The sequence below is a fragment of the Cryptotermes secundus genome, unplaced genomic scaffold (assembly GCF_002891405.2).
Source record: "Cryptotermes secundus unplaced genomic scaffold, Csec_1.0 scaffold1715, whole genome shotgun sequence".
Classification (NCBI taxonomy): domain Eukaryota; kingdom Metazoa; phylum Arthropoda; class Insecta; order Blattodea; family Kalotermitidae; genus Cryptotermes; species Cryptotermes secundus.
This window is the reverse complement of record NW_019731604.1, coordinates 206,855-220,956: the sequence shown is the minus strand read 5'-3', so window position 1 is coordinate 220,956 and position 14,102 is coordinate 206,855. Positions and strand designations below refer to the sequence as shown.

The following is a 14,102-nucleotide window of genomic DNA, read 5'->3' as shown; positions in this document are numbered from 1 at the left end:
ATCATTAAACTTTAAATGTATAGACATATTATCCCGATTAATTGTATCAAATTTTAACACTTTAGTCTTTTTCAGATTTAGAGACAGGTCATTACATGCAAACCAATGGCTTAAAGAATTCAACACAATGTTAGACCTTTATTGGATTTCATCAAGAATGCCTGATACTAATATGCGTGTATCGTCTGCATACAACAATAACGTATTATCAGTATTTAATGCTGATGACAGGTCATTGATATATAAAAGAAACAGCAAGGGACCCAAAATCGAGCCCTGCGGCACTCCATATTCAACAATCTCCCATCCTGAACAACATTTTTCATTCCCATTAGTATATAATTCCACTCTTTGCCTTCTATTTCCCAAATATGACTTCAACCACGTTAAAGTTTTACCACCAAGTCCATATGCTGCCAACTTGCTCAAAAGGATATCGTGAACCACACAATCAAATGCCTTTGTCAAATCACAGAAAATTCCTAATGAATGACAGCACTGTTCCAAAGTTTCTAATATGTGATTAGTTACGGCACAGATTGCAGTTTCCGTACTTCTTTTTTTTCCTCTCTCTCCTTTTTTCCTTAGCACTACAGCCCCAGTGGGCCTATGCCTACCTCCATGAACTCCGTTTTCACTTCGGTTTTTCTAGATCTTACACATACGGTAGGACTCCTTTGGCGAGTGATCAGCTCATTGCAAGGCCTCTACCTGTAGACAAACACAGAAAAACGCACACAAACATCCATGCCCTGTGTGGGATTCGAACCCACGATCCCGGCTTCCAAGCGAGCGAAAACAGTGCATGCCTTAGACCGCTCAGCTACCGTGACCGGCTTCTGTACTTCTATTTTCTCTAAATCCAAACTGAGCAGATGAAATTAGATTATTTGTATGTAAGTGCTGCTTTATCCTGTTATACATCGCTTTTTCAAATATCTTGGAGAAGATTATTAACAGTGATATTGGTCTATAATTTTCAAAACATTTGCACACTAAAAGGAGCCTTGCAAACAAAACTGCGAATATTTAAATAAAATGATGTAAGACAATATCAAGACCTATTTATTTCATATGGGGCAGAAACTTTGACATTAAAACAAGAAAATAAGAGCTGAAATTAATGAAATGCACATTTTTGCAGAAGACACACTTTGAGTTTAAAGAAAGCATGAAGATAATAAAAAGGAGTTATATTTCTGAATACTGAAATAACACGTTGGAACAAAAGAATGGAAGAAAACTGGATCCCAGAGTTTCTAAATAAATTCTGGAAGGCCAATAACATACTGATGGGTTAGAATAGATTTAAGTGAGGGCAGAAGAGCCTGTTGGGCCTAATCTGTGAACATGATGATGGTGCAGACAACAATGGGCAATTATAATCTTACACACAGTATTAAAAAAGTACATTTGATTTACACATGACATCTGATACATGCAGGACCAGAGGACCATGAACTGTTGTTAATCAAGCAATGTCAGCTAAATGACAAGGTGATATAAGAGCTTGAACAGTGACTTTTTTTTTTTTTTTTTCAAAATCTGTGTGCCTTCTTATAATCTTAATACCTATAAATTCATTCAAAATATTTTGCTCTCAGGAAAATGTACTCAGATCAGTAGAACAAGCTTTAAAACGATTTCAAGTGAATGAAACTTACACATGGTAAAATTCATGTGAAAAAAGTGCCATATATTCAGTTTCATCACGAAATATATATATACACTCAAAAGTCACATATAAGGTTAATTCTGGCCCTTATGATAACTCAAACTAAACCAGGACGAAACTGACTTAATATTTTGTGTAGATCTATTACGCTGACTTTATTCAATAACAGGACCAGAGTTTAGGACACTTGATAAAATAGGTTTTCTATATTAAAAAAACACTTTCTTCTTCAGAAGAAAGATAATAAAGCAAAATCAAAAGAAGGAAAACCTTCCAAACTAATTGATATTCAGTTTATTAAAATTAAATTTGAAGATGATGCTTGTTCATGGAAAACAGAACACACCAACATATATTTTATTACCTGAATTGTGTAATGCATTTTCATATACAGAAATGGTGTCATCAGAAAGATAATAACTGATGACAAACTGACGATCCTTATCTGCTGGAATTTTGGAGACCAATTCAGCTCTGAATCGTAGAGTGTGGCTAGTTAAACCTTGCCTGTAATATAATGTACGAGCCCTTTAACTTAGGGTCTTCAAGGATGATGCATATCCCTATGGCTTCCATTATAACTTCTGAATCAAACTACAGTGTACTAAACAATCTAACAAAACAAAAATATGTAAGATTTTAAGGTTTTCATGGTGGTGACTATGAAGAAAGCAGTCTTATGGGATTTGGCACTGTGTAGATATTGTGTTAACCGATGTTTCAGAGGAACAAAAATAAAACACACTCATGTTACACTTGGTGCAAATTTATAAATGGAAAATATAGCAGTGTAGATGGCAAGTCATAAAGGTTGATTACCAGTCCTTGTAATTACCATGGAAACTAAGTCCACTCTTTCCAGCTACTTCCTGCAGAGAATAATATGAACAGAGAAACGTGTGAAATGTGGCTTTAAATATCAGTTCAATCCTAATATTGGTTAACTTTCCCTTTGTAACCCATAAATTTAGAGCAATACAAAAGGGTTCACTACTGGACTCCACACGAAGCCAGCTCAAACTATTCTACATGATTTTTGACCATTTATACACCATTCTCCCACCTCCAGCATGATATTCCAGTGGTCACTATGCACGTATTTTACCTTGAAAATAGTGTAAAATACAAATTGTGAGCATCATGATATTAATGAGAGAATAAAATAACACATCCTTTTTTTGTGGATCATTTTACGACAGTTTCATTAGCTAGACCATACAGCATTGACTGGTAGGATGACTGATGAATTGGAAAGGATTTGGAAGGGAGAGATCATAGCCTAATCAAAGTAGCATCCCAGAATTTGCCTGGAGGGACTGAGGGGAATTATGAAAACCTGTCATGACTGCTGGTGTCCTGGGTGAAATCTGAACTGGGTACACCCAAAATACAACTCTACAGAGTTACCATCAGACCAACCAGTTCAGTAAGAAATGGTGAAGCCTACATCTAACAGAGTACATACAACTAGGAATATTACTGATCAGGCTCCAAAGAATCCTCTATTTTTATAGTGTGGACTGATTACAGTCATATATCTTGTAACAGAAACGAGTACGGTCACAAACAGCACCTGAATATTTATCGGCAGTATGGGTGTCATAACCATATACTTGATCAGTACTGTGTACTGGCAGCTTGAGAACAACTGATGTAAATGGTTTTAGTTCTCCTTAAGAAGTACGTGTATCGAACTACACAAGAATACCTGTCTTTGCTAAAAAACTTATTGAAGTCTCAATGTGGTGGAACTGGTATATTTCTGCAGTTGGCTGCTGAATCTTCATATGTGCCATAGCCATTGTATGGAGGCAATGGATGTGGTTCTTGTTTTATCACAACTCCATTATCTGGTCTTAGATGTTCATGTGGTGTGAAATCATCTGCAGTGAATATTGCAAAAAATGAACAGCTTGTTACTTGCAGTCTAAAATTGAATGTCAATAACTTGTAAGGAATGAAAGTGATAATAAACAGCAAAGTTGTCTTCAGGAACTGGGGGATCTTAGTTGGGTGGCTGATGTTATAGTGACACATTTCAAGTGAGCTGTGTCAGCTGGTATTGTGTATGTTGCACCACACAGAAAATGTCTGATGCTACAACATCCTTGTAACATGCACTTTTTTAAGTCAAAAAATAACCTCCATTATACAACATCTGAAGTACCTCCTTGTAATTTATTCACCTTTAAAGGGGAGCTCAGACAGTTAGTCACTGGCTTTTCACAGCAGAGGCCCAGGTCCAATTCCAGTGTAGTCCATGTTGTATTTAGGGTCAATGGAAAAAGTGGCACTGGGGCTGGATTTTCTCAGAGAATTTCAATGTTGGCATGCTGATTATCATTCCACCAATGCTCCATTCTCTCATCTATTACCAAAGGTTGGTATAAAAGATTCATTTGCAGCTATAGTGCTGAAGGGCTCTTGTCTTACTCCACCCCAATATTAAAAAAATAAACCCTTTAAAGGACAAAGCTGATCTGAATATCTAAAATTTTGGTTCTTACCTTCAAGAAAGCACGCTGCATATCTACTATGAAGTAAATTCAGCTAATGACATTCAGGCAAATTATCACTGTTTATTCTGAAAACCTGAACTAACAAATATTTTCTCTAGGCAAAATTTTAAGATTTGTAATGATGAACCAAGTGGATTATATATCTCTCCATTAAGGGATTAGTCCTGTAATTACAATGCCAAGGATTCATAAATTTATGATGGGCCCTTAATTCTAGCAATGAGATAAATGAAATGTTAAGTCTATGTTATTTCCACCTTCTTTCTCTAAAGATGCGCTTTACTAAGTTACCAGCATTAATATTACCTCCATCTTCTATTTATGTCACAGCCTGTAGCCATGTTCTACTTGTTAAAACAGGTTTCAGCAGAAGTAACTGAGTGGGAATAATTTCTTTCAGTTTTTATTTTGCTGGAAGCCTTCTGGGTAAATTTTTATTATAGAAATTTTATGCTTTCCAGTGCAAATACAATTGGAGGTGTTGCATTAATAAATGTTAATTTGTTTATGGAATGTCATTACATTAGTTTACCTTATTGTGCATATCTAGAGAGATAAGATTCTTTGTTTCTATTTATCAGGACTTGTAGGAAACAGAATCTGGAGTCGCTTCACATGCACATGAACACACAAGAGTAAAAATACAAATGTTTAATATATCTTGACCAAATCAACGCTTTCTTGGTGTGGGAATTTAATGATAATTTTATTTACTGTGACTGCAGACTATAATGTGATAAAATAAATCAGAGCTTAGACACTTTCAGGAGATAACAGTCTTTCTTTCCATAGAACTACTGATGTAATATGTATGTGAGTCAAATGAAAACTGTAAAACTGAGATAAAAATTCTAAATATCGCACCACTGTCCTATAAGTTGGCATACATGTTACCAATGCTATAAAGAGTATCCTATAGGAGGCAGTATAATGCAGGCAAACAGAACGCCATCACGTTGCCGGTTTGAAGATGGCTGCTCCAATACGTACATGCACGAAAGAAGAACAACGTTCTGTAATTGGGTGCGCNAATTTCAATGTTGGCATGCTGATTATCATTCCACCAATGCTCCATTTAATTTAATTATAATTTTATTCAATGTGATTGCAGACTATAATGTGATAAAATAAATCAGAGCTTAGACACTTTCAGGAGATAACAGTCTTTCTTTCCATAGAACTACTGATGTAATATGTATGTGAGTCAAATGAAAACTGTAAAACTGAGATAAAAATTCTAAATATCGCACCACTGTCCTATAAGTTGGTAGACATGTTACCAATGCTATAAAGAGTATCCTATAGGAGGCAGTATAATGCAGGCAAACAGAACGCCATCACGTTGCCGGTTTGAAGATGGCTGCTCCAATACGTACATGCACGAAAGAAGAACAACGTTCTGTAATTGGGTGCGCTACCACCAACTGGAAACAAAGAGAATGACCAAGGAATGGCGTCATTCCTCATCACCCAAACCCAAGAAGTTCTGGACGCAGCCATCTGCAGGGAAGATTATGCTGACTCTCTTTTGAGACAAACGAGGCGTACTCTTTGAGCACTACATGCCTTGGGGGAACACTGTCACCAGTGCCTCATATTCAGATCTCTTGAAGAATAATCTTCTACCTGCAGTCCGATCAAAGTGACATGGACTTTTGACTAGAGGTGTCCTTTTGCAACATGACAATGCTCGGCTCCATATTGCCTGTGCAACAGTTGCAAGAATCCAAGACTTGCACTCTGAGTGTCTTCCACATCTGCCATACTCACCAGACCTAGCCCCAAGTGATTAAAACATGTTTGGGTCACTCAAAGAGGCGATGGGAGGAAAGAAGTTCCGTTCTGATGAAAAGGTACAGCAGGCAGTGCATGAGTGGTTGTGCAGACAACCACAAGATTTTTTTTCTAGAGGAATCAATACACTTTGTAAACACTGGAGGGCCTATATTGAACGAAATGGAGACTATGTAGAAAAATGATATAGTTGTGTACCGTTTTCATTCAATAAATTAAATTTAAATTTTTTTTTATAGTTTTCATTTGACTCACCCTCGTATATTCTTCTGCTGAGTCTGAATTAGAATTCAACTTAAAATTCATTTACATTCCACAGACCAATACAAAATAACAATCACTTACATTCCTACTTTAGTATAACTTTCATATCAAGACTTATTATATTGTTTAAATTACCATTTACATCTCAACTTCAGTGTAATTTTAATGTCAATACTTATTATACAATTTAAACTGTATGTAAATGTTTAAAAATTCATATATTTTTGCTGCCCACAAAGTACTTCTTTCTGTTTCTGCTTCTGTTCTTTAGCTGGGATGTTCTCAGCTCATTTATCACACCTGCTACTTTGGTATTCTTACAAAACAGCATCCTTTTATATACTTAGCTACTATGACTATTTGCAATGCTATTAAAATTAACAAATTAGGAATATTAGAGAACTTCATAAACACTATAAACATATAATTACATACTGATTTTGGCAGCATCTGTAGCAGGATCAACTCTATGTCATACTATGAACTGATCATGTTTCATTGTAACACCTGTATAGTTCTCTCAGGCAAGACTGGATAAGTTATGTAATCAGAGTGTTAATGAAAGGAATGTTTGTTAATAGGGTCTCCTGAAGGTGTTTACTGGAAGTGACTGAATGAGGGCGANTGTAACCAGAGTGTTAATGAAAGGAATGTTTGTTAATAGGGTCTCCAGAAGGTGTGTTTACTGGAAGGGACTGAACAAGGGTGAGGGGAAAAATGTTAGGAAATAAACATGCATGCTTTGGCGAAGTTTGTTGGAAGTTGTGTCATCATCCAACACTGAGCAAGACTGCCATGTTACTGTCAGAAAATTATTGGGTTCTATTTTCTACTAATACACTAACGGGAAATTCAAACACACAAACCAATACTTGGCTCACAAGATTGTACATGGAGCTGCATTATTAGTCATGATGTTGAAAGATTACTAATTAAATTCTGGATGTAATTTTGTATCTCAAAGACATAAGTGCTGGTGTCCACGTAACTCTACCACCTCTTCAGACCTTATGCCTCTGACTTACATAATTATTAAATGCTTAGTACCATACCTCACTTTTATGTTGAATTACTACTACCAACATATATTTATTTAGGAATAGTGTTTCTTCACCTGTTAAACTTCAAAGGATATTTCATAATGAACATAAATGAAATATGAAACACTATTGTTCCCATTGTTTCTTGGACACAATAGGCTTATAATGTTGCCTTATCATAATTTATCTGTAAAATATTTACAACTTTCATGATTAAATATAATATTCACATGCAAAGTGCCTTAGTGCCTTTACCTTAGGTAGCTTAGACCTCTTCAAAAACATGAAGCCCGAGTCATGACCAGAATTTGGTGGAATAATCTCCTTAATCTCAATAGTATCATCAGCCAAGTAATAATATATTTCAAGATCATGTAACACTCCATGCAGACTCTCACGATCATCCCAGTAGCCATAGAATCTCAGCACTTTACGATCAAAATCAAGAAACTGACCCAACTTGTTAAAGGTTCTGTTAGGCTTCTTTGGTGCCATTCCCTCAGACAGCTGATGGAAAAGTAAAATGAGTAACATTGCAATGTGTTTGAAATTACATGACACTTAATTCACCACTGTAGTACTGCTGAAGGTTTAGACCTCATACATATAAGCACCCAAAAATTAACAGAAATACAATACCTCTAAAAACCAAACAAAAGAAACATACAAAGATTTACAAAAATGAAAATTATTAGCACAAATACTAAGGAATACCAAACAGTACTTTGCAGCATTAGCTCAAACATTCTTCTTTTATCTTTCAACATATAAATTATAATATGGAATACATAATAAGCAAAGACTGAAACAAACTGTTTGAATATTAATAAATAGTTCTACTTACAGCTGTACATTCAGTTCTTTGGCACTTAGGAATTATTATGTAGCTCTGTTATTTTGGAAACACAGAAATATAGTCATAAGCTTCTAAAGTCCAAGCCACTTCTGATATATTGAAATCAAGTTTGTACAACTTAACCCTACTGCTATGATATTCAACTGAAATTGAACACGAATCCCTTACTGTGCACTGTGACATGTGCCTTTAGCCCTCGTTAAGAAATCATCTCCTTTTGCTGCCTCGCTTGATTTCATTCAGTGGGTTGTGGCATTTTTTCATACTTTGTCTTCAAATTGCATTATTTTATGAATTAGCAAGAAAATGATATGCAGCGAAAGGGTTAACAACAGAACTTCAGGAACCCTCTTCAAATGGTGATCCCAGACATTTGCAAGGCAAATCATAAATCTACAGTTGACAACAGGGAGTTAATAAAAAGGATACTGAAGAGTTTCTTTCCAATGGTATTATGAATGTACTATATTTCTAAAAAATCTGGTAATTAATGTCTCTAATATACATGTAGAAGTCTGAATTTTAAATGGGGGAAGGACAGACACATGCAGCTTGCTGACAGGGTTCCCTTTGGAACTATGGTGACTTCAGACTTTAAAGAACAAATCTTATTTCAGAATCAGCCAAAACTGTATCAATACCTACTGGGGCAATAAACTCACCTTTTCTTGCTGTACCATATAAGGATCAGGTGGGATATTAATGGGGTCAGGTACATGAATTCCAGTTCTATTAAGGAAAGCTCTGGTAAATCTATCACAGTTTGTGATCTTATATACTCGTCCATATAGCTCGACTTCTTTTCCAATGTTGAAGTCAAGAATGTCATAGAAGTCTTCATTCCATGGAGTGGGAAATGGAATCTTCTGACGGCTGATTAATGTTCCTTGAGGAATACCACTATTGTTGACTGTGGGTTCCACAATTTGAATTGTTCCATCTTCCATAAAGAAGAAAATCTTCACTTTTCGAATATAATAAGGATAATCCAGCCTTTCTTGGGATGTTTCTTGGAAGAAACCTTCAAAACACAACACCTACATTGTGGGGAAAAATTAGTCCCATGCATACAATCAAATCAAACATACATATGCTTTCCTTAAGTACTATCATTATGAAGCTATCCCTGTAACAGGACGTGCAGGCCCATAGGGTTGTGAGATGTCGATGCTCCCACATTTCCTCTATAAGATCAGCTCATAGATGGCAGTAAGGTTGTCAGACTTATGCGCTGGCCACCCTTTACCCTCCCAAAAGATTCCTGGTACTCATTTCTGTTAGAGGCTGAGTTGACCACAGGGCCATAGTGCAGCTGGAAGGATTAAGTAAATTGGAAAAAAAAAAAAAATCCACCTCATTGGGGCTTGAAGCTGTGACATACCGGCTTGTAGCATAGTGCCTTAACCACCTACACTATCCTGGGATAGCAACTGGCTATGGGTTGATGACCAAGGGGTCAGAGTTCGAGTCCCAGTGGGGGAAAGAATTTTCATTTCTCCATCTTGTCCAGACCAGCTATGGGGTCTACCCAACCTCCTATCCAACAGGTACCGGGCACGCTTTCCCCAGGGGTAAAGCGGCAGTGGCGTGAAGCTGACCACTCACCTCCAACTAGAGACAAGGTCAAGAAAATGTGGTTCTATACATCAACTTCCCCATATGTCATCATGGTGTATTGCTTAATTAGCTAAGCACAGGGGCAACTTTTACTATCATTATGAAAATAAATTAATTTCTGATACAATGTATCACTTGAGAAAGTTCTGAATACAAGAAAACACGGTAAAATTCATTCCAAAGTGTATAGAATGTGCTACATTCACAGTCATCTGGATAACAGTTGCAGGAACGAATGGAAAACAATAACAATGCACTAACTGACTAATTAAACTCTATGATACATGGGCCTTCTTGAGCGGTTCAGGTTATTCCCTACTGTTATGGATCCTGAAGTTTCAACATGTCATCACAGAAGCCTATCATTAAGCCAATTCAGTATTAGTTATAAGATAAATTTTAATATTATCCTTCTATCTAGAGTTCACTGCATTAAAATTGTTGACTGGGATGCAAGATATTCTATAAATTCTGATGAATGTAGAGAAGTGATAGGAAATGGCACCGTAAGAAATTATTAATTCTGGTGCATAGGAGCTCAACATACAATCAACAACAATAAGACATGTTTATGCTGACATTCAAAAAAGAATATAGTGCAAAGTGGAACACGTCACTAAATAACATGGTTAAAATTCCAGTATTACCTGATCTTGGTTTTTTAAATAGGGAGACGGAACTTAACAAGGAGCTTAAATCAGTGTCTTTGAGTACGTTTCATTTGAATATTGGATGGTATTGGCTATCCTATGCAATATTTTTCATTGTTTTCATCAGAATCCCCATGATAATTCCAAAATATACCTGAACATATGTTTATTAACTTTCTTTTTACATTTTATATATATTTTGTACTGCCCCATCATTTACAGAATTTCTTTACAAGATGTAATGAACTCATAACTCAGCAGGTTAAACAATTTGTGTACATCCCAGAAATAGTCTAGCAACTGTAACCCCTCTAATCCATAACTTCAGTTAACCTTTCACAAGCCATTTTCAGACTTAATCAAGAAGACAGCTGCAATGTATGCTGAAATGTTGGAACAGATTCAACATACAATGTGGCCATAACAAACAGCTGAAGTTACATCATATACAGTTATTTTGTCATATCACATGCATAAAAAAGTGTCAATGTTATCAACACAAACCTGTTTATCAAATGCAATCCACGCTGGAAGCTCAGTGACTTCTCCTCTTGCTAACATGGAAGGAAACTTCTTTGGTTTTGTGTAGGGCAGGGGCACACCTCCAATGCCAGGTTTAATTTTCTCTGATAGAACAGGCATATTATTAATACATTCAAAATGTTGTGATTTGTGAAATTTTGTTTGTCCAATCTGAAAAAATAATATTTATCTGAAGTTATTAAATCAATTAACAATATACAGCTAATTACTCTTAAGAAGCAGACCAGTTTATCTTCCCAGTGTTCAAATTTATGTTTTCACATTTGGAAGCTGTATAATTATTTATGCATGAAAATATTACAAACAATAGTCTGAAAAGAAAAGCTTCACAAGAAGCATAATTCCTGCCTGCACAGCTATGGATTACTGCAATGAAAACATCTTTATCAAGGAAAAACGGACTGGGTATAATGTAAAACGTTAAAGGAATATTCTAAACAAACAAAATTCATTTAAAGGTAAAACGAAAACAGTAAATCCAAACGTGAGGGACTAAACGCATGTCTAGTCACCTGTGACTCAGCTTTTGAAGAGAATTTCAAGGTGCAAGTCAATGACATCCCCTTCTTCAACCTCTTCTATGAAATGATAATCTAGCACATGTATCGGCAACTTAGAACTCAAGCACCATATCTGTTCTGGTCACAAATCCATTATGATTTGTTTAAAAATAGGTGTGTTACAAAGGTAAAGTTGTCCCTGTGCTTACCTAATTAAGCACTATGCCATGAAGGCGTATGGGGGAATGCATGTACAGATCCAGATTTTCTTGACCTTGGCACTAGTTTGAGTGGTCAGCTTCACTCTCCGGCTGCTTTACCCCCCATATCCATCTGATTGCAGGCTGGGTGGGCCCCAGAGCCAGTCTGGATGACAGTGGAGAACAGACAATTCTTGACCCTACTTGGACTCACACTCCAACCTCTCAGTTGTCCAGCCCCTAGGCAGTCGCCATACCAACTGCGCTATCCCAGCTCCAGTAGGTGTGTTATATATTTTTAAAACTTAGTTAGGGTTCCTGTTCTTGTTATATATTTTTAAAACTTAGTTAGGGTTCCTGTTCTTTTGTTTCAATAAAACAAGATTTGTGGAGTTTATACTCATGTTAGAACTTACAATGAAGTTATATATATGACCATCAAGAAAACTGGTGGTGACTGAGGATGGAAGAAATTTCCAAGACCAAGAACCATAGTGAACTCGGGTTCCTGCATGGAAACAACAGAATGATATAGGCCCCTTCCCTGTAGTTAACAATCTCAGAATAAGGAGTGGATTCATTCCATTCAGCACAGTCCTTCTACTAATCCTTCTTAAGACTGGAACGTTTCACTGGCATGCAGTGTAGTGTACTTAACTTTCTCAGATCGATTTATCCAGATGTTGGATTTGAGGTTCAATACTGGGGACTGTAAAGAATGCATTATTCTGGGTTGTAACACCATGCATTTCAGTATCAGTCCATTGACAGTATGCTCAAATTTCAACAAAGTGCATGGTATTACAACCCACAGCAATGTACTCTTCAATTTAACCAAACTTTACACACCGCTACAACTGTATTTCTTTCACACACATGCACACTCAAGTACATACCCATACTCACACACCTGCAAAGAATTATTTCTAAGAAAGTAGCTTTCCAGATCAAAAGTGAAAAGCAGAATCAAGGGCAAAATGAGCTAAAAGTTCCGTCCTCTAACATTATAATTGGCATTTATGACCTGACAAGTTCAAGCAATGAGTAATTCTACTGTCCTATATAATAAATTTATTTAAATTAAAATGTGATCATAAATGATATAACCATAATTTACATCACTGGGTATAAATATTTTAAATGGCATGCTCTTTGAAAAACTCTGTTTTCATCTAGGTCAATGAGGACATGGGTTGTGATTGCGACCCCATTTATGACTTTATGATTATATAATAATAATAATAATTTAATTTTAGTGGATTTATGTGACCTTTTTTTAAAATCTGGGTAGTACTGTCTTGTGTATAAATGTAAGATATCTTGTTACTTGATAAAAAACATATATGTTGAATGTCTTATGAATGATTATCTCAGGTATTTCATTAAAAGTGGTGTTCAAGGTGGAGCAAACACAGAAAAATATAATAAAGTAATTTTAACTCAGGCAAAAATTAATATGTAGTAATATGCTTTAGGTACAACTAACTCAGTCCACAACACAAATTGATATTACTTTTAATAGAAATAGTTGCTAACAAAAATTAAGATTGTACACAAAGTCCTTGCATTTAAGAACCATATCAAGCAGACATGTGGAGCGATGGAAATAAAGCTCCATATATTAAAAACAGTACTAGATGGAGGTCAATGGCCAGCCTCATACTCTGGTTCCTTTACCTTCTAGGACAATAGCAAATAATCAATATGAGGGGAGTAAAACATGCATTTCACTGTATTAATAATTCTGCAGTCACCGTTTCACCTTTCACATTTCTCTCTGCAGTCCATGCTAATATAAACTAAAGACTGTATGCACTGCCATTTTTCAACTCACAGGCTTCAAAACAAGAATCTTGAATAAATAAGACCCTGTAAGTCTCCTAGTACATTAAGTTATCACCATTAGTCAATATTAGGGTAGCCTACTCTAATCTATATATAAAATATATATATTAAATGCATAGTAACTTACAGTTGTCTTGACTGAAGTCCCTGGCAGAAGTGGCAAATGAACATTTTGAAGCATTCTCTTCATATAAAGAACAAAATATTACAAATAACACACAATTAACATACAAAAACAAATCCATACATTTCCATCTCATGGAATTCTACTGAGGTATCACCAAGAAACATGCACTGTTTGGTTGCCATGGCAACTTCAAGACTCCCAGAAAGTACTGCCATAATGAGTCATATAACTAGTGGAAAAAATGACTCCATGGATACTCTTCTTTCCCAAATTAATACCAAAAACACTCATATATAGTAATATTTCATTTTTCTTCAAAATATTAAGGTGACATTTTCAATGATTCCTAAACCATTTCTACAGCAGCAGTAGGAAATGATGTCACTTTAATAATTTGTATTTTAGAGACTTAACATTTTAAACAATTTAATTTTCCTTCACTTACTAATTTAGAGACTCCAATTTATGAATT

At 35.7% G+C, this 14,102-nt stretch overlaps 1 protein-coding gene across 1 annotated transcript in view; it reads right to left on the bottom strand.

The window, feature by feature from the left end:
* Positions 1-13,845, bottom strand: part of LOC111867301 (EF-hand domain-containing family member C2-like) — a 23,914-nt gene extending 10,069 nt beyond the window's left edge. Inside the window, 7 exon segments of the mRNA XM_033752625.1 lie at positions 2,040-2,182; positions 3,384-3,558; positions 5,761-5,899; positions 7,548-7,799; positions 8,811-9,185; positions 10,920-11,102; positions 13,735-13,845. Coding sequence (XP_033608516.1) covers positions 2,040-2,182; positions 3,384-3,558; positions 5,761-5,899; positions 7,548-7,799; positions 8,811-9,185; positions 10,920-11,102; positions 13,735-13,845 — 1,378 coding nt within the window.
* Between the last annotated feature and the right edge of the window lie 257 nt (positions 13,846-14,102).